General features: G+C 36.3%; 1 protein-coding gene across 2 annotated transcripts; it reads left to right on the top strand.

Annotated features, from left to right (window-relative positions):
- Positions 1-7220: 7220 nt before the first annotated feature.
- Positions 7221-8901, top strand: LOC121980822. Of its 2 annotated transcripts, none has more exons than XM_042533052.1 (2): positions 7221-8083; positions 8298-8901. In XM_042533052.1, the coding sequence occupies exons 1-2, from the start codon at positions 7285-7287 to the stop codon at positions 8327-8329; spliced, it is 831 nt and encodes a 276-aa protein (XP_042388986.1). In that variant the 5' UTR covers positions 7221-7284; the 3' UTR covers positions 8330-8901. The 2 variants fall into 2 exon arrangements, with proteins under 2 accessions (XP_042388986.1, XP_042388985.1); XM_042533051.1 differs by having other exon boundaries at positions 7221-8098.
- Positions 8902-21183: the final 12282 nt, after the last annotated feature.

Below are 21183 nucleotides of genomic sequence, written 5' to 3'. Positions count from 1 at the left end.
CCAGATACTTGACTGGGAAGTCCTAACTAGGATGTTAGGCAGAAGGAAAATCCTAGTGAGTGAAGTCAAGTGAAAGACCAAGTGAGTGAAGCTAGGCAGCTTGTGTTGGTTGCTACTCGAAAAACCTAATGGTTCCACTGTACAAAAATTTTGTACAAAGGTCTGAACTTTTTCCTAGCTACCATGTGTTCTTTTAAATTAAACTTGGATCGCCTGCGGAACTTAACACGTTTGATCCAAAGTTTAATCTATTTGTTCTTTTAGGTTTAGACTTGGATCTCCTGCGGAACTTAACACGTTCGATCCAAATCACCCAGGTTATTAATTTCATTAAATATTAATTTCCAAAATTGGCTTCCAGTACTGACGTGGCGAGGCACATGACCTTCTTGGATATGGGAACAACCACCACCGACTAGACAAAGCCTTTTAAGGAAAGTTAATATTTAATTTCCTTAAATAACTTTAGGTCAACCGAAAAGAACAATCAAATCACAAGGAAAATAAAAAACAAAAGAATACAACATCGAAAACAAATTCGAAATACTAGAATCGCATGCCTCTTGTATTTGGTATTATTTCCAAAAATAACTAGTATGATGCGGAAAAGAAAAATACTAGTTATACCTTTTAGAAAGACCTCTTGATCTCTACCGTATTCCTCTTCTAATCCCGGACATTGTGTGGGCAACTATCTTCTGAGACGAGAACCACCAAGGCACCTTCTTCTTCTTTACAAGGTTCGGCCACCACATGACTCCAAGAAAGGATGAGGTTAGACCACCACCATCAAGCTCCAAAGGATGCAAGAACGAAGCTTCCTTTCTCTCCTTTTCTCCAAGCTAGATCCGGCCACCACAAGGACTCCAAGAGAACAAGATGGTTCGGCCACAAGAAGGAGAAGAGAAAAGAGGAAGAGGCCGGCCACCAAGGAAGAGAGGGAGGAAAAGAATAATAGAGTTGTCTTACATAAAGCCTCCTCTACCCCCTCTTTTATAATCTTTGATCTTGGCAAATAAGGAAATTTAAATAAAAACTTCCTTAATTCTTTTGCCATGAAAAGGAAAAAATTTATTTAATTAAAAATAATTTTTCTTTTCATTATAACATGGCCGGTCACTTATTTCCCCAAATCAAGGAGAGTTTTAATTAAACAAGAATTAAAACTTCCTAATTTGTTTCCGAAAATTTATAAAAATTTCTCCAATAATTTTATCCCTTCATGATTGGTTTATAAAAAGAAAATTTAATAAATTAAAATCTTTCTTTTAAACATGTGGATAAAAAGAAAGTTATTTCTAAAAATTAAAATCTCTTTTCATCTACAAATAAGGAAAGATATCAAATCTTTTCTTAATCTTTTGTAGAAACTTATAAAAGAGAATATTTAATTTTTAAACTCTCTTTTAAATCATGAACATGGTTAAAAAGGAAAGTTTTCTTAAAATTTTAAATCCACCTTTTAATCAACAAATAAGGAAAGATTTCAAATTTTAAACTCTCTTTTAAACATGTAGATGATTTACAAATAAGGAAAGTTTTTACCAAAAATTAAAACCATCCTTTTAATCTACAAATAAGGAAAGAGATTAATCTCTTCTCTTAATCTTTTGTAGAAAGCTATAAAAGGTAATTTTTAATTTTTTTTAAACTCTCTTTTAAAACCATGATATCCACACAAGAAATAATTTTAATAAAAAATCCTTTTTAATATTCTAGTGGCAGGTCACCTAAGCTTGGGACCCAAGCTTTGGTCGGCCACCAACTTGGCTCATCCACTTGGTCTTGGCCGGCCCTAGCTTGGGTTCCAAGCTAGCTTGGCCGGCCCGATTGGATGGGTAAGAAGGTGGGTATGTGGTGGGTATAAATTTCTATATACAAGAGGCTACGGTAGGGACCGAGAGGAGGAATTGGTTTTGGTCTCCCGATAAAATTAAGCATCCTGTGTTCGCCCCGAACACACAACTTAATTTTATCAATAATAATTCATTCCACTAGAGAACTATTATTGAACTACCGCACCAATCCCAAATTACATTTTGGGCTCCTTCTTATTATGAGTGTGTTAGTCTCCCTGTGTTTAAGATGTCGAATGTCCACTAATTAAGTGAGTTACTGACAACTCATTTAATTAATATCTTAGTCCAAAAGTAGTACCACTCAACCTTATCGTCATGTCGGACTAAGTCCACCTGCAGGGTTTAACATGACAATCCTTATGAGCTCCTCTTGGGGACATTCTCAACCTAGATTACTAGGACACAGTTTCCTTCTATAATCAACAACACACACTATAAGTGATATCATTTCCCAACTTATAGGGCTTATTGATTTATCGAACTAAATCTCACCCATTTATAAATTAAAGAAATAAATATCAAATATATGTACTTGTTATTATATTAGGATTAAGAGCACACACTTCCATAATAACTGAGGTCTTTGTTCCTTTATAAAGTCAGTATAAAAGAAACGACCTTTAATGGTCCTACTCAATACACTCTAAGTGTACTAGTGTAATTATATAGTTAAGATAAACTAATACCTAATTACACTACGACCTTCCAATGGTTTGTTCCTTTCTATTTTTGTCGTGAGCTACTGTTTATAATTTATAAGGTACTGATAACATGATCCTCTGTGTGTGACACCACACACCATGTTATCTACAATATAAATTAATTGAATAACTACATTTATCATAAATGTAGATATTTGACCAATGTGATTCTTATTTCTAGATAAATGTTTATACCAAAAGCTAGACTTTTAGTATACATCCTAACAATCTCCCACTTATACTAAAAGACTAAGCTACTATATCTGCTGCCATACATCTGATTCCCAACCCTTCAACATGCCCATCAAAAGCTCTTGCCTTAAGGGCCTTAGTGAAAAGATCTATAGGTCATCATCTGATGCAATCTAGGCAGCAACAACTTTTCCTCGTTTATACGATTTCTCGTATTGGGTGGTACTTGCGCTCTATTGTGTTTACTTGCCTTATAGACTCATGGTTTCTTCGAGTTTGCTACTGCACCACTATTATTACAATAAATTGTAATAATCTTTGGACAAACCAGAAATCATATCTAAGTCTATCTTGAGGTTATTGAGTCATTCAGCTTTTATGACTACCTCAGAGGTTTGCCATATACTCAGCTTCTATGGTGGAGTCCAGAAAAACACCTATGCTTATCACTCTTCCATAGTTATGACTTTACCTCCTAAAGTAAATACAAAACCCCGAGGTTGACTTACTATTGGCCCTTTCCGATTGGATGTTAAAATCCATGCAACCCACAGGAAACAAATTATCTGCCTTATAAGCTAGCATGTAATCTCTAGTGCCTCTAAGGTATTTCAATATATGCTTTACCGCAGATCAATGTCCTTGTCCAGAGTTGCTTTGATATCTAATAACTATGCCCACGGTAAAATAGATATCCAGTCTCGTACACAGCATTGCATACATTAGGCTTCCCACAGCCGAAGCATAAGGAACTGCCTTCATGTCCTTTATCTCCTTTGATGTCTACGGAGACATTTCTTTAGATAAAGTTACTCCATGCTAAAAAGGTAAGAAACCTTTCTTGGAGTTTTGTATGCTTAAAATTAGCAAGGATTTTTTTTTTCCGATATATGAAGCTTGGGATAATTAAAATATTCTTTTCTTGCGATCCCTTATTACTTTGATCCCAAGAATATATTCATTCTCCCAAGTCCTTCATATCGAATTGTTTGGACAACCATACTCTTACTTCTGACAACATTTTGATATTGTTTCCAACTACCAAAAAAGTTATCTACGTATAGTATAAGAAATATCACTACGTTTCCATCACACCTTTTGTATACACAAGACTTATCCGATTACTAAATAAATCCATAGGTCTGGATTATTTTGATAAACCGGATGTACAAAGATCTTGAAGTTTTACCTCAGTCCATAGACTGATTGAGCTTGCACACAATATGCTCTTTGCCCTTTGCAATGAACTCTTCTGGTTACTTTATATGGATGCTTTCTTCAAGACTTCCATTAAGGAATGCTGTCTTGACATCCACTTGTCAAATAGATAAAAGAATCCAGATAGACTTAAGCATGACTACCAGTGAAAAAATTTCCTTTTTCATCAAGCCTTGCTTTGAAAGTTTCCACCTTCCTGTCTATCCATCTTTTCCTATTGTAGACCTATTTTTACCCAATGGCTTTTACACCATTTGGTGGTTCCACAAGCTTCCAGATTTTATTAGAATACATATATTCTAATTCTGTATTCATTGCTCTTTGCCAAGATGCTGTATCTTTATCTTGGAGTGTTTCATCATATGTCCGGGATCAGACTCATGTTCATTTGGGATCAAGTCCAAAAACTCTCCCAAAACATGAATCTTTTAGGTTTGTTTGACAACCCTCCCACTACGATGATGTAACTGTCTATAATTGTGTATCAATTGTGATACGTATTGCAGTTTCTTGTGATATTTCATATTGTACAGTTGGTATGATAATGAGCATTTTTATTGGTTATTTTGGCTCTTAGACTTAGCATTTTTACCTTCTCACATGCTTAATTTGGTGTTTATATTATATTTTGTGAGTAGGAATTCATTTTGGACTTAAATATAAATTTCCTACAATTATGTAATTTAATCTCATGTTTTTATGTGGTTTTGTAGGAAATTCAAAGAGCCATGGATTAGGGTCGAACCGGATCGAATTTGGTTTGATTTGGAGGTCAAACGGAGGAGATCAAGCTGAATTAATGTGAACCGTTGATTCAGATCTAGTGAGATCCTATCCCTTCATTCAGATCTAAGTGATCCAGCCCTTCATCATGATTTAAAGCGATCTGGACCATTGATCTAGAGCTTAAGGCATCCAAGGGTTCATCCAAGAAGTGAAGCTCCAATTCAAACCCAATTTCATCCTCTTAATGGATCCAGATCCTATTAACTCAAAACCTCAACTTCTCAACCCAATATCCAAAAGTCCACTTTTAATCTATTGGTTATTGGATTCGGATTTTCCCTTAACCCAAAACCTAACTCCTCAAGATCCGAAACCCATTAAGAAAGTCATTCCCCCTTACCTCTTCACGCGGAACAGAACAGGATCTTCTCTTCACTGTGCGCGTTTCTTCCTCGCGGCTAGGGCACGCGCGTCAGCAACTTTCCCCACACCACCTCCCTTTCCTTCCTTCTCTCCGGTCGGCGGCCTCTATTCCTTTTCTTTCACTGCCGCCGGCCGGCCAGCTCAGTTCACTCTTCTTCTCCGTTTCCAGCAGCGACGGCAGCAGAGCACGGCAGGGAGTAGCAAGCGACGGCGGCGATTCCGACCAACTCCACCTCACCGGAGGGGTTCTCCGGTGAGACCTCCACACTCCGGCACTTTTCCAAGGCTCTACCTACTGGGGTTCAGGCGGCAGAGCAGAGGGAGGTCCGGCGACGGTTCATTCCAGCACCTCCATCTTCATTTCCAGTCAAGATCCAGCAGAGGGGTTCTCCGTTGGAAGATTGGCTTCTTCGTTGTCGCAGCTAGCAGCATTCCAGCAGATTGTGCGCTGTCCACCGGTTTTGGGGTTCCGAGCCGGGTCTTCGTGTGATGACGAAGATAGTTATTGGTAATCGGAAGGGGATATGTGAATTGTGGTTGGATTAGTTTAGAGTTTAATTCTGTTAATTTTGTTAATTTGCTTGTGTTGAAGTTCTATTGTTGAATGCTTGTATTGAATATGATTGTTCATGTTTGAATTGCACTTACTACGTTTAATTAGCTTAACGCATACAAAGTGTTCGATGAATTGCTTCAACCAAGTGTTAGGTTTATTCTGACGCATTTTAGTTCGGTTAATTTTTACTTCGTCTTGTTCTTTCAATTTAGTTAAGTTCTAGCTTTGATTTAATGCAATTAGGCTAGATTAGTTTAGACTTTCATTACATGCTTTAGGTTTTATTGCATTCTTAGTTTCGTTAATGCTTTCCTTCATGTTATGTCCATTGATAGATTATCTTGTATCGTAGTGTGACAATGCGATGTAGGAAAATCTTCAATGGTTTGTTAGGATAGATACAGTTTCTTTATTTGCATTGTCTTTCATTTACTAAATTAGGTTTCATTTAATGCTTTGTCATTCTATTTCTTAGTTTAATGTGTTGATAGTTAATTCATAACGTAGAGTGACAATGCGTTGTGGATTAATTATTCGCACTTAATTAGATTTTATTCCGCATTAGAGTAATTTCTTACATGTTCTGCTTTTAATTTGTTATGTTTAGAATCAAAATCCAAACCCCCTTTTTCCATATTGAAAATCCCAAAAAAAATAGAAATAACATACGATCCTAGATTACCATCCTATCGTTGCTTTCGTTGGCGGACGACCCGAGTCATTCCTATGCTACATTAGTATAGGAGGGGTTTGGTACTTCATCATTTGATGCCCAATTCGCGACAAAATTGGGCCACTATCAAATTGGCGCCGTTGCCGGGGAGAAGTAGCGGTGTTTGATAATCTTAGGATTGTTTTTTTCTATTTTCTTTCTTTTCTTGTTTCTATTTTTTTTTTGGTTGCAAAAATTCGAAAACATTGTTAAGGGCTTGATTATTTCATCTCTTGTATGCATGTGTGTTATCTTGTCTATTTTCTGTATTTTTTGATGATATTTGCATGAGTGTTTCAGGATAGACCAGGAAATCTGTGTTATTAGCAGCTTTAGAGATTCAATGTGATCAGACCTTCAGACTTGATGAGCAACATGGAGAAGAACACTGAAAAGACTCTCAGAGAGCTTTGGGCACCAGATTTGTCAGCTGATTCATTTTGCATCAGATATTCTGATTTAGATGCAGACTTCGAGTTATGGAAAATAGTACATTTATTACAGAAGTTTCATGGACTTTCTGGTGAAGATCCCAACAGACATCTGCATGATTTGGAGATGATTTATTCTTCATGGAGCCCACTTGGCATATCAGAAGAAGATGTTAGACTTAGAGCATTTCCATTTTCATTGGCAGATTTAGCAAAAGATTGGTTGTACTGTCTCCCATCCAACTCTATCACCAGCTGGATCGAGATGAAGAAATTATTTTTGGCGAGATTCTTTCCTGCTTCTAGGATTGCAGTTATTCGGAGGAGTATTTGTGGAATCCAACAATTCACAGGAGAACCATTTCAAGATTATTGGGATAGATTTAAAAGACTTGTTGCTAGTTGCCCTCAGCACCAGATAAGTGATCAGCTACTGATTGTATACTTCTATGAGGGATTGCTTCCCATGGACAGAAGTATGGTTGATGCAGCTAGTGGAGGGGCTCTAGTTAACAAGACATCTACTCAGGCCAGAGAACTTATCGAGGTTATGACTTCAAATTATCAGCAGTATGAGACTAGACCAGTGATTGCTAAAGATGTTCATTCCTTTGCCAGTGTACTCCCTACTAGAATCCAGTATTGCCAGCTTGATCCTCAGTTTTATCAGACTCATCAGCAGGGCAGGTATAATTTAATTGAAGGATTCAGGTATGAGAACACACAACAAAGGAATTCTGATTGGTCCCAACATTACCAGCCTTGCTTTCAACACCATCAGCCTGAGCAGGATTTTTGGGAGCAGTCACAACAATTTTTGCAACATCAAGAAACACAGTTCAAGCCAAGAACACATTCATCGACACAGTTACAGTTGTATTCAGATCAACCTACCGCATCAATTCCTGAGGAGATGGATTGTAGAGTTTGTGATATTCCTGACTTTTATTCTGCTTCTCTGCATGATTCTTCTAATTTTTTATATTGTGATGTTGTCGTTGATCCTGATAATGTTGTTGTCGATGATATTGTTGTTCCAAATATTCTTGATGGTGCAGGTATAGGAGATGATGATGGAAGTGTAGGGGAAACTCAAGAATCACTTCCTTCGATTATTCTACCACCGGTTGAGCCTTTTATTCTACTTAATGATGATGGAAGTGTAGGGGAAACTCAAGAATCACTTCCGTTAATTGAACTTGATCCAGAGCTAGTACCTTTACCTGATCGAGATGATGCCGCATTCACTATTCTAGAGCATCCAGGTATCTTTCAGGATGGTAAGAATGATATTTCTTCTGAATTTATAGGAAATACCATGGAGGTAGTTCATTTTGATTGTAGTGGATGTGACATGTCTTTTGATTCATGCTCTGTTTATATTGATATTGTTTCTGATACATCTCACACAGCATGTGTGCAGGGAATGCATCCTTTTATTTTTAGTGTGCATGAATTTTTTAGATTTTTCATTTGCAGTAAATCATTCAAGGATGCATACTACCACTTGAAGAAAGCCCTAACCTTTTATGTAATAATGAAGCTTCTGGAGTGGACACTCCAACTGAACCGTCTTCGTCCACCGGAGAAAATTTTTAAGGAGTCAAAGGTGGAGGGGGCGATCCTCACTTCACCTACAACCATTCCACTTCCAGATTGGCTTCTGGAACTGAATCGACTCCGACCACCAGAAATTCAAGGGAGTTGGTTCCATCTCACTTTATTTTGTCTTTCTGCTTGTATATATGTCTTTACTTTCTTTGCTTTGTTTGCATTATTTGCTTTTGCTTAGTAGTTCATTTTTAGTTTGCTTTGTCGGTTTTCATAATAAATTTTCTATGCATTCTTTTTATCATCTTAGAAATTGTGAAAGCTAGTTAAATTTGATTGTCGAATTTGATGATTTATTGTTATGATTGGATTCTTGAATTGCATGTAATTACAACTTGATAATGAATTTCATGTTGGTAGATTGAGATGATAATTTTTGATATACCTAGTGAGGATATTTTTGAGCCTATTATTCCTATTGATGTGTGATGCACTTGTGGTTAATGCTACTCTAGAACTTGCTTAATTCTTTCGAGACCATATTATCGTAGGTTTGCATGATTTTTATGAAGGCTATCTATCTCACTTTCTTGTATTCATTTCTTTTGTTATCACATGTTTCTTGAATAAAATCCATATCATCCATCATTTCATTCTTTTCTCTCTTCCATTTATTTCTCTCTTTTGCTTTCTTCTCATGGATGTGGATATTTTTGGATGTACATGATGAGTATTTTGCCCGAGACGGTCAAAAGTTTAAGTGTGGGGGAGAGAAATAGCTTAGTGGAATTTAGGAGAAGCATAGGTGAACCATGCTTGATCACCATAGGTAAACTATGCTTTGTATCTTTTTATTGAGCTATTAATGATGTTGTATAATGTTGCACAACATGTTGAAAAAAAAAAAAGTGGAAAAAAAAAGAAAAAAAATCAGAAAAAAAAAAGCAAATCAGAAAAAAAAAACAGAAGTGAAAAATAAAAAAAATAAAATAAAATTGAAAAAAAAAAAGTTTTAACATGTTGTGCCCTTTTGTATTTGTGTGTGGTAGAACTTTTTAGAGAGACAATCTTTATTGTAGCAATATTTAGATTTTATTGTATATCATGAGTAGTGATTTTTATTGGAAAGCTTCGGTGCGCCAGGTCGATCTCCTCCTCCGCACAGCTGCGTCGCGCGTTCTTCTTCAACGAGTTTCGGCCCCTTTCCTTTCTCCGATCATCCTCTCAAGCTTCAACCTCGGTGGATAATCTCTACATCAGCTCTTCCCGATCATCTGGTGTCGTCGGCGGGTGTTCTCTCCGGCGCAATCTCCACTTCTGCGATACCTCTGTTCACCTCAGATTTGGAGGTGTTCTTCCAAATCTGAGCTCCGATTCCCATCAGCAACGCTCGGCGGTGGTCCTCCGGCGTTACTGAGCTTCTTCCAATTCCCATCCGCAGTCCACATCTTCATTCCAGATTCAGAGGTCAAGGATGGCAGATTTCCAGCATTTTTGGCATTTGATTGGTTCCGGGTTGTTTCTAGCTCGTCGGGGGTGGTCCGTCGACTAAGCTGAGCAATTTTGGAACTGATACGCTGTAGAGATGCTCCATTGAGGTCCAGAGTTGGGTGGTCTCGACTTTGGCACTCTTGTGTGACGGCAAGAGTGTGAGGATTGTTAGATGATTGTGAGAATGGATTGGTTTATCATTTTATTTTGTTTTATTAGTGTTTTTACAGCTTAGAACAGATTCCTTTTATGTTTGTTATGTTTTTATGCAAGTGATTTAGCATTTCATTACCTTGTCAAAGTTTAGTTTAAGTTTTAGTTGATGCTTGGTTACTTGTTTAGTGTTTAAATTCTAAGTTAGGGTTTACATCTTGCTTTAGATCAGATTTTATTCCTGTCTCGTTATTTCATATTTAGTTTAAATGTGTTGATGGTTTAATTATAATGTAGGGTGACAATGCATTATGGTTGGAATATTGGCACATTGTTAGATTTCATTCTTGCGTTAGGTTAATCTCTTTATTTGCTGTGTTTTCCTTTGTAGATTTATATTCAAAGCTTTAAAACCCCCAACTCCATTTTTATATCGAAAACCCCAAAAATAGGAATAAAAAGACAATCCTAAATTACATTCTACCGTTGGTTCCTCGGATCGATCCTGGGCTTGTTACTACGACATTATTGTTTAATTAAGGGGTTCAGTGGAATATATATTTACTAATTTGATTGGCGGATGTGACAGATTCGCTTACATCAAATTTTGGCGCCGTTGCCGGGGAAATTGTAATATGCAATGTTTAATTGTTTTTAGGATTGTTGTTTTGATTGATTTCATGTTTATATATCCATGTGTTTGATTTTATTTGTTCCTGAGTCTTCTGATTTTATTTGTTAGTGTTTCAGTGTAAGAACAGGAAATTCAGAAACCATGGATACATATTATCAGTATTTTGGAGATGGGATGGAGAATTATTATTTTCAGCCTCAGACTCAGTTTTATCAGCTTGGATATCAGTCCTACCTACCTATGGAGCAACGGAATAGGTATGAGGATGCACAAGAACAAATTGAAGAATCAATGTGGAAATACAATGAAGTTATGCAACAAATGAGAGAACATCAAGAGCAGCAATTCTCAAGGATACAGAATATACAGAATCAGTTAGATCAAATTGCATCATCTATTCATCACTTGCAAACACAAAAAGCCAGTGAAGAGGTGGATTGTGGAGATCTTGTCAGGCCTGACACTACTTCTATTTCTTCACAAGAATTTTCTAATATTATTTGTGATGATGATGTAATTGTTCAAATTGCTGATTCTACTTATAGTGTTGCTTTAGATGTTGTTGAAGATGCAGGTATTGTTGTAGAAGATGATATAAGTGTAGGGGATTGCTTACTGGAAGCATTACCTCAAGAATCAATTTGATTTTCGACCCAATTTTGTCGCGAATTGGGCATCAAATGATGAAATACCAAACCCCTCCTACACTAATGTAGCATAGGAATGACTCGGGTCGTCCACCAACGAAAGTAACGATAGGATGGTAAACTTAGGATCGTATATTATTTCTATTTTTTTTGAGGTTTTTAATATGGAATTGGGGTTTGGGTTTTTGATTCTAAATCTAAGAAATTAAAAGCAGAACAAGAAAGAAACTAATCTAATGCTGGAATGAAATTTAACTAGGTGTCAATAATTAATCCACAACGCATTGTCACTCTACGCTATGGGTTAACTATCAACACAATTAAACTAAGGATCGAAATAGCGAAATATCAAATAAAAATCTAACCTAAATAATGAAAGACAATGCAAGTAAAGAAAACTATATCTATCCTAACTAACCATTGAAGATTTTCCTACATCGCATTGTCACGCTACAATACAAGATTATCTATCAATGGGCATAGCATGAAATAAAGCATTAACAAAACTAAGAATGTAATGAAGCCTAAAGCATGAAACAAAACCTAAACTAATCTATCCTAATTGCATTCAATCGAAACTAGAACTCAACTAAATTGCAAGAACAAGACAATGTAAGAATTAACCAAACTAAAAATGCATCAAAATAAACCTAACTACTGGTTGAAACATTTCATCAAACATGTTGTGAGCGTTAATCAAATCGAACATAATAAGTGCAACTTAAACATGGAAGATCAAGTTAATACAAGCATTCAACCACAATTCATCAACAAAAGCAAATTAACACAATTTAAGGAATTAAACTAAGAAAAATCTAAACTAATCCAACCACAATTCACACATCCACTTCCGATTACCAATAACTATCTTCATCGTCACACGAAGACCCGGCTCCGGAACCCCCAAAAACCAGTGGACAGAAGCAATCTGCCGGTTGCTGCTAGCTTCAACGACGACGTAGATGAATGCAATCTTCACCGAGGAACCCCCTCGCTGGAAGTTGCTGGAAAATCTGGACTGCCGGACCTCCCTATGCTCTGCCGCCTTCTTCTTCCTCTGCCCGTCCGAACCCCAGAAAGCCAGAGAAGTTGGAAGGTGAAGGATCTCACCGGAGAACCCCTCCGATGAGGTGGATGGCCGGAATCGTCGCCGAAGTTCGCTGCTCCCTGCTCAGAATGTTGCTGCCGCTTGCTGCTGGAATCGAGAAGCTGAGTGGACTGTAGTTGGCCGGCCGGCGGCGAGGAAGAGAGGAAGAGAGGCCGCCGGCCGGAGAAAAGGAAGAAGGAAGCTGTGGAGAAGTCGATGCCCTAGCCTTTGCGCGAGGAAGAGACGCGCGAGAGATGCCTCTGTGCCGTCGGGTGAGTAAGGAGAAGAGGGATTTTTCTTAATGGGTTAATGGGTTTCGGGTTTGGGTAAATGAGAATATCCGGATCCAATAAGAGAAATTGAAATTAAGTTTTGAAATTGGGCTTTTGGATGAGTGGGTTTAGAATTGGTTTGGGCTTCTTTCTTCTTTGATCTAAAATTAAATTGAAGCTCTAAATGAATCTTGGATGACTTGAGCTCCCAATCAACGGTCCAGATTAATTCAGCTTGATCTCATCCATTTGAACTCCAAATTAAGTACAATTTGATCCAGCTCGACCCTAATCCATGGCTCTTTGAATTTCCTACAAAATATAAAAAATATGAAATTAAATTTCATAATTGTAAGAAATTTACATTTAAGTTCAAAATGAATTTCTACTCACAAAATATAATATAAACACCAAATCAAGCATATAAGAAGGTAAAAATGTTAAGTCTAAGAGCCAAAATAACCAATAAAAATGTTCATTATCAACTCCCCCACACTTATTCTTGCTCGTCTCGAGCAAGTAAACAAAAGAAGAAAGATAACTAAAAATGCATTCCTCTAGCAATTCTCAATCATGCTTAGAAAATAGTGAAAAGAAATTATCTAGGATTGTCAAATTCAAATGATCAAAGCAATCATGAATTCAATTCATACACTAATTAACAAGCATGATAACTTCAATCCATAATAGATAAACTGAAAATGATAATAAAATAACCTCACAAGGAAGTAATGGTGGCTCTCCTCTCATGTACATATAATAGTGGAGCTCACTCAAGCTACTCATGATTTATGCACTACCATATGCTTGCTTTGCTTCTAATCTCCACCACTATAAACATAAGATTGCACAATAAAATAATGAAGGCATTATTGAAATGTAAGGGAAATATAATCAAAGCAAATGATAGTGGTAAGAAAAGAAATGAAGAAGATAAAACAAGATAATGGTGGAAGACATGGATATATTAAAATGTTGCATAGATGAGTACAAGAAAACAATGCCCAAAAATATATCTCATCCAAACTCCCAAGCTAGCTTTTCACAACTCAATAAAAATGTAAACAATCTCTATGATAGCTTTTCAATAAACATTCACTCATAATCTACAATAAAATCCAAATTTTGCTATCATAAAGACTGTTACTCACAAAAAATTCTATCACCTTTCATCAATACAATAAAAAATATGAACAACTCCTACTCTAGCATTTCAATAAAAATCCACTCATGATATATAATAGAATTCAAATGTTGCTAAAGTAAAAATTGTCACTCATAAAAATTCTACCACAAATGAATAAAAATGACACAATATGTCAAAATATTTTCCATAAATCCAATAAGCATGTAGACAACCTCTACTATAGCTTTTCAATAAAAATATCACTCATGATAGACATAAAATCTATATGTTGCTATAATAAAGATTGTCTCTCTAAAAAGCTCTACCACACACAAATACAAAAGGACACAACATGTTAAAGCTCTTTTTTTTTTCAAATTTATTTCCCTTTTTTTTTCTTTCTTTTGTTGTTCTTTTTCTTCTTCTTCTTCTTTTTCATTTGCTTTTTTTTTCTTTTTCTTTTTTTTTTCTGATTTGTTTTTTTTTTTCATTTTTTTTCCCAACATGTTGTGTAACATTATACAACATAATCAATAGCTCAAATACAATGATAAATAGCATGGTTCACCTATGGTGATCAAGGATGGTTCACCTATGCTTCCACTAAATTCCACTAAGCTATCTCTCCTCCTCCACTGAGGTCCAAAGTTGGGTGGTCTCGACTTTGACACTCTTGTGTGACGGCAAGAGTGTGAAACTTGTGGAATTGGTTGTGAGTTGGATTGGTTTACATTTTAATTCATTTTGTTATTGTTTTTATAGCTTAGCACATATTACTTTTATGTTTTGTTATCTTTTTATGCAAGTAGTTAGCATTTCTTTACTTAATTGAAGCTTAGTTTAAGTTAATTTGATGCTTGGTTAAGTGTTTAGAGTTTAAGTTCCAAATTAGGGTTTAAATCATGCTTTAGATTAAATTTTATTTCTGTCTTGTAATTTCATAGTTAGTTTAAGTGTGTTGATGGTTTAATTATAATGTAGGGTGACAATGCATTATGGTTTGATCATTGGCACATAGTTAGGTTTCACTCTTGCATTAGATTAATTTCTTAATTGCTGTGTTTTTCCTCTGTTAGATTTAGATTTAAAGCTTTTAAACCCCCAACTCCATTTTTATATCGAAAACCCCAAAAAAATAGGAATAAAAGACAATCCTAAATTACATTCTACCGTTGGTTCCTCGGATCGATCCTGGGCTCGTTACTACAACATTATTGTTTAATTAAGGGGTTCAGTGGAATTATACATTTGTACAATTTGATTAGCGGATGTGACAGTAGATTCGCGCTACATCAAATTTTGGCGCCGTTGCCGGGGAAAAGTAGCGGTATTTGATAATCTTAGGATTGTTTCTTCTCTTCACCGCCGCCGGCCGGCCAAAAATTTGATATAGCGTAAAATCTATATTAAATGTCACAAATAGGCTTATCAAATTAACAATTTAATTTCACTGAACCCCTTAATTTAACAATAACGTCGTAGTAACGAGCCCAGGATCGATCCGAGGAACCAACGGTAGAATGCAATTTAGGATTGTCTTTTTATTCCTATTTTTGGGGTTTTCGATATAAAAATGGAGTTGGGGGTTTTAAAGCTTTGAATATAAATCTACAAAGGAAAACACAGCAAATAAAGAGATTAACCTAAAGCAAGAATGAAATCTAACAATGTGCCAATATTCCAACCATAATGCATTGTCACCCTACATTATAATTAAATCATCAACACATTTAAACTAAATATGAAATAACGAGACAGGAATAAAATCTGATCTAAAGCAAGATGTAAACCCTAGCTTAGAATTTAAACACTAAACAAGTAACCAAGCATCAACTAAAACTTAAACTAAACTTTGACAAGGTAATGAAATGCTAAATCACTTGCATAAAAACATAACAAACATAAAAGGAATCTGTTCTAAGCTGTAAAAACACTAATAAAACAAAATAAAATGATAAACCAATCCATTCTCACAATCATCTAACAATCCTCACACTCTTGCCGTCACACAAGAGTGCCAAAGTCGAGACCACCCAACTCTGGACCTCAATGGAGCATCTCTACAGCGTATCAGTTCCAAAATTGCTCAGCTTAGTCGACGGACCACCCCCGACGAGCTAGAAACAACCCGGAACCAATCAAATGCCAAAAATGCTGGAAATCTGCCATCCTTGACCTCTGAATCTGGAATGAAGATGTGGACTGCGGATGGGAATTGGAAGAAGCTCAGTAACGCCGGAGGACCACCGCCGAGCGTTGCTGATGGGAATCGGAGCTCAGATTTGGAAGAACACCTCCAAATCTGAGGTGAACAGAGGTATCGCAGAAGTGGAGATTGCGCCGGAGAGAACACCCGCCGACGACACCAGATGATCGGGAAGAGCTGATGTAGAGATTATCCACCGAGGTTGAAGCTTGAGAGGATGATCGGAGAAAGGAAAGGGGCCGAAACTCGTTGAAGAAGAACGCGCGACGCAGCTGTGCGGAGGAGGAGATCGACCAAGCAGAAAGAACACTGTAGCTTCTGTTTTGAATCTGTCCCAGATCTGAACCAACGGCTGGGATCAATTTGGAGCTAAATCAACGGTGAAAGTTTGCCCAAAATCTGATCCAAAGGTACTGATGTTGATCTAGGGTCTGGATCTACCCTCCCATAGGTCGGATCGATCAGATCATCACTGGATGGCCCAGATCTGCCGATCTTCAATGAACGGCCCAGATTAATCCGGCTGGATCAATGGCTGGATGAATTCAGATCTGGATCAAAACTTCTGGATCTTTATCAATGGCTTAGATCTGCTCCCCATTAGGTTGGATCGGCCAGATCTTCAACGGATGGTTCAGATCTGTCCTATTCTTGATAAACGGCCCAAATCGACCCAAAGTTTGATCTTGTCTTTTGAACTCCGATTCGAGCCCAATTCCAGTCCAAATAGATCCAAATCTAAGATCCTTTGATGCCTACAAAATAAGAATCAAATATTAGCATCAAATAACACCAAAAATAATATAATTTGCAATTAAGTCCAAAATCTATGCAATGCACAAAAATGTAATGTAACCATGATTTAAACTATGAAACCAACATCAAAACCATGCATAAATGAATCAAAATAATACAGTAAAATCATGGTTATCAAATCCCCCACACTTATTCTTTGTTGGTCATCAAATTGAATGGGAGGTTAGCTTGGTGCTTTGAATTGTTAAAAACAAATGGTATTCATCTCTTTTTATATCAAATGGTCAATTCATCAAGTATACTCCTCCAATACTCTCATCTTCTCATTTTCTTCATTGAATACTTTTCTTTTGCCAATTTCATCCATTTTCATTGTTCTTTTTGCTTCCATTTTAATTCTTGATGATAAGTTCCTTTTGATTCATGTATGCTATGTTTATAGTGGTGGAGAATTAGAACATAAGCAAGCTTATGGTAGTGAAATGTTGTGAGTTGCATTGAGAGAGCTCCACTTATATGAAATTTTGAGTGTGAGAGCTAGAATAGGTAAATCCCTTGTGAGATTGCAAATTGCTTAATTTTTCAATTGGATTGAAACTACCATACCTACTGATTATTGTTTGGATTATATTTATGATTGTTAGTGATTTTTAAGATGATCTTAGTTAATTACCTTTTACTATCTTCTAGGTATTGCTAGGGAATTTGTGTGGAGATGATTTTTAGTTTTCTTGACTTGAACGGGACGTCCAAGATTAAGTGTGGGGGATTTGATAACCATGATTTTGGCTATATTATTTTGAATCATAATGCATGTTTTTATTAGTTTATTCATAGCTTAATCTCACATTAGCATCATATCTCAATATTGCATTTGATTTTGGACCTAATTGCAAATTAGCTAATTTTCATGGTATTTGGTGCTAATATTTGATTCTTATTTTGTAGGTATCAAAAGGGTCATGGACCCGATCAAATCAGACCACACTTGGGCTCAAATCAAGGGCTAATCAAGTCGATCAAGCCTCAGAGCATTATAAGTCGTTCATCCAAGAATGAGTAGATCTGAGCCATCCGTTGAAGATCTGGCCGATCCAACCTAATGGGGAGCAGATCTGAGCCATTTATGAAGATCCAGAAGTTTTGATCCAGATCTGAGTTCATCCAGCCATTGATCCAGCCGAATAAATCTGGACCGTTCAATGAAGACTGTGCAGATCCGGGCCATCCAGTGATGATCTGATCGATCCGACCTACGTGAGGGTAGATCCAGACTCTAGATCAAGATCAGTACCTTCGGATCGGATTTTGGGCAAACTTTCACCGTTGATTTAACTCTGAATTAATCATAGCCGTCCGTTCAGATCCAGATCTGATTTAAATCTGAGAAGCTACAGTGTTCTTCTTCGTCGATTCCTCCACACTGTGCTTCGCGTCCCGCGGCGAGCTTCTTCCAGGATTCCGACCCCATCTTCTTCCAGATTTACTCTTCGGTGAGTCTTGTTGGTGTTGGAGCTCCCATCTGTTGGCTTCCAAGTTCTGATCCTCTGCACGCGCCGGCGATTTCCTCTCCGGAGCTTAGATTTGTTCGGATATTCTCTGTTTCAGCCATCAGCGGAGGTGTTTCTCTGTTGATAGTGGCTCGCTCTCAATCTGAGAGTATCGATCCAGATAATCCAGATTCCAGATCTGCAGAATTTCAAGCTTGGCAGTGTTAATCTTTTCCAGCTTTTCCGGGAAGGATTTCTTTGGTGCTGGATAAGATTGTACCGAGTTAGTGGATGAGAGCTCCTTCTTCATTCAGGTTCCTTGTGTGACGGCAGGGAGAGATTCATTAGAAGAGTAGTTTGGATTGAAGATGGCTTAGATTTTAGTTTTGCAGTTTAATTTTCTGCATCTTTGTTTTCTTTTGAATTATTCATTATCTTGCTCAGATCTGAGGATCTGATAGTTTAGATGCAATTTACTTTTTACTATGAATTTCCTATTTCGTTTCTACAAGTTCATGCTTAGTTTTAATGCTTGAATTTAGTAATTCTTTGTCTTTCAAATGAATACTTTGTGCCGAGATTGAATTGAATTGTTGAATGTTTAACTTGATGTTTCTGGATGTATATCTCTATTTAACGATGCTAAATGAAGTAGAGAATTGTAGTCTTGATGTTGAGCTTGATTGTGGAGTGGAATGTGATTATGAATTGGATGTTATCTCAGTTTCTATAATTCTGTTTGAGCTTTGTATTTAGTTATTTCTGTGATTGTGAGTTAAGAATGAAGAAATTGATTCATTTGATTGGATGATACCAAGGAATCCGAATTTAATTGTTTTTAATTTAGTGAGATGAATTTTAATCAGATTTAGATGAGAGTGAATCTTCTTAGATCTTGATTTTGATTGTTGTTGTCTAATTTTGGCAGAAGATGTATTCAAATTGAAATTAGATTATGATTGGAACCGAATCTAGAATTCACACACATACACTAGTTACCCTTGGAAAAATACGACTTGGGACTCCTTACTACACGTGTTTCATTTAGTTTATGTGAGTTCCAATCTTTATCAATTTGGTGAGCCTAGTGACATGCAAAAAAAGGATCAGACTCATGTTCATTTGGGATCAAGTCCAAAAACTCTCCCAAAACATGAATCTTTTAGGTTTGTTTGACAACCCTCCCACTACGATGATGTAACTGTCTATAATTGTGTATCAATTGTGATACGTATTGCAGTTTCTTGTGATATTTCATATTGTACAGTTGGTACCAGATTAGACATGTCCTTTATAATTTCTTTAAGAACAAATTTACTTATGGGCTTGTGGTTTATTACATAGTCCTTTTCTAAAAATCGATCATTGATGCTAACAATGACCTTCTGATTTTTAAGACTATAAATCTACTTTCATTTCTCTAGGATAACTTACAAACAAGTGAATTCCTATCCAACTTATCATTGTCTCTCTTCAGCATATGTGCTGGACTACCCGAATCCGAATATGCTTCAAAATAGGCTTATGCCTATTTAGCAATTCTATATGAGTAGAGAGTTCTGACTTTGGAAGGTACTATGTTCACTTCTATTTCTAGAGTATATCCTTAAAATGAATTTGGTAATTTTCCAAATAACTCATCATCAATCTACTTATTTCCATAAGAGTCCTATACCTTCCTTTTTCTACACCATTCTGTAGGGGTGTACCAGGTGTAGTTAGTTTGGATTGAATCCCTACTTTTGATAAGTGACTCCTAAATTCTCCCAAGAGGTACTTGCCACTACGATCTCACCATAGTATCTTGATACTTTTACTTTGACGTTTCTCCGCATCAGCCTTGTACTCTTTGAACTAATCAAAGTACTTAGTCTTGCAGCACATTAAGTAAATGTATTTGTATCTTGAATAGTTATCTATAAAATAGATGAAATATTCGATACTACCTCTTACCTGGATAGTCATAGGATCACACAAATCAGAATGAACCAATTCCAACATATCTTTGGCTCCATACCCCTTAGACTTAAAAGCTTCTTGGTTATTTTTCCTTCCAAGTAAGACTCACAGGTTGGAAAGATTTCCACTACTAATGAACTCAAAAGTTCATCAGCTACCAATGAATCCTATTTAAGTTAATATAACCTAGCTTTAGATGCCAAAGATATAATTGGTTCATTTCCGAAGGTTGCTTTCTCTTAAAGTTAGAAGATGTGTTACTAACTTCCATTTGTTACATCATGGGAGTTATTGGATTATAAATTGTCAACCAACATACCAGAATAGATAACTTCCTTATTTTTCTTGATAACAACTTTGTTATCACAATATCTATTCTATAATAGTTTAGAAACTGAAATCAGGTTCTTTCTAAACTTAGTATGTAAAGACAATTTCTAATAATCCATATTTTATTCCTATTAGAGAATAAACCTCTCCCACTGCAACAGCTGCTACTTTTGCAGCAATGCTCATGTGGACGGTGTTTTTATTTTCATTTAGTTGTCGGGTTTCCTGGAACCCTGTAATGAATTGCAGACATGATTAATGGCATCTGTATCTACACTCCAGGTTCTGGTAGATAACACCACTAGACATGTTTCAACTAATGAATTAAATACACCTAAATTGTTCTTAGTTCTAAGAAAACAGTCTACCTTAATGTCCAAGTCCTATTTCCAATCATTACAATTGGAACTACTAAGTCTTTTCTATAGTATAACAACTAGGGGATTGACAAACATTTTAAATCCTAAGAATCACAAAAATATTTGGTCAAGATCAATTCTTTTAAAATCCCTATGAATTTTGTATGCCACGATAGTGTGGACGTATACAAAATCAAAAAAGAGATTTTATCCATTAATTTTATTATCTCGTCAACTTTACTTTATGACGAATAAAATAAATAGTTGATCTGTCTTTGATCAAATATTTGGTCAAAACTTTTTG

Source organism: Zingiber officinale, chromosome 5A, assembly GCF_018446385.1.
Source record: "Zingiber officinale cultivar Zhangliang chromosome 5A, Zo_v1.1, whole genome shotgun sequence".
Taxonomy (NCBI): domain Eukaryota; kingdom Viridiplantae; phylum Streptophyta; class Magnoliopsida; order Zingiberales; family Zingiberaceae; genus Zingiber; species Zingiber officinale.
Note: the sequence above shows the minus strand (reverse complement) of the source record. Positions and strands in the feature narration are given on the sequence as shown.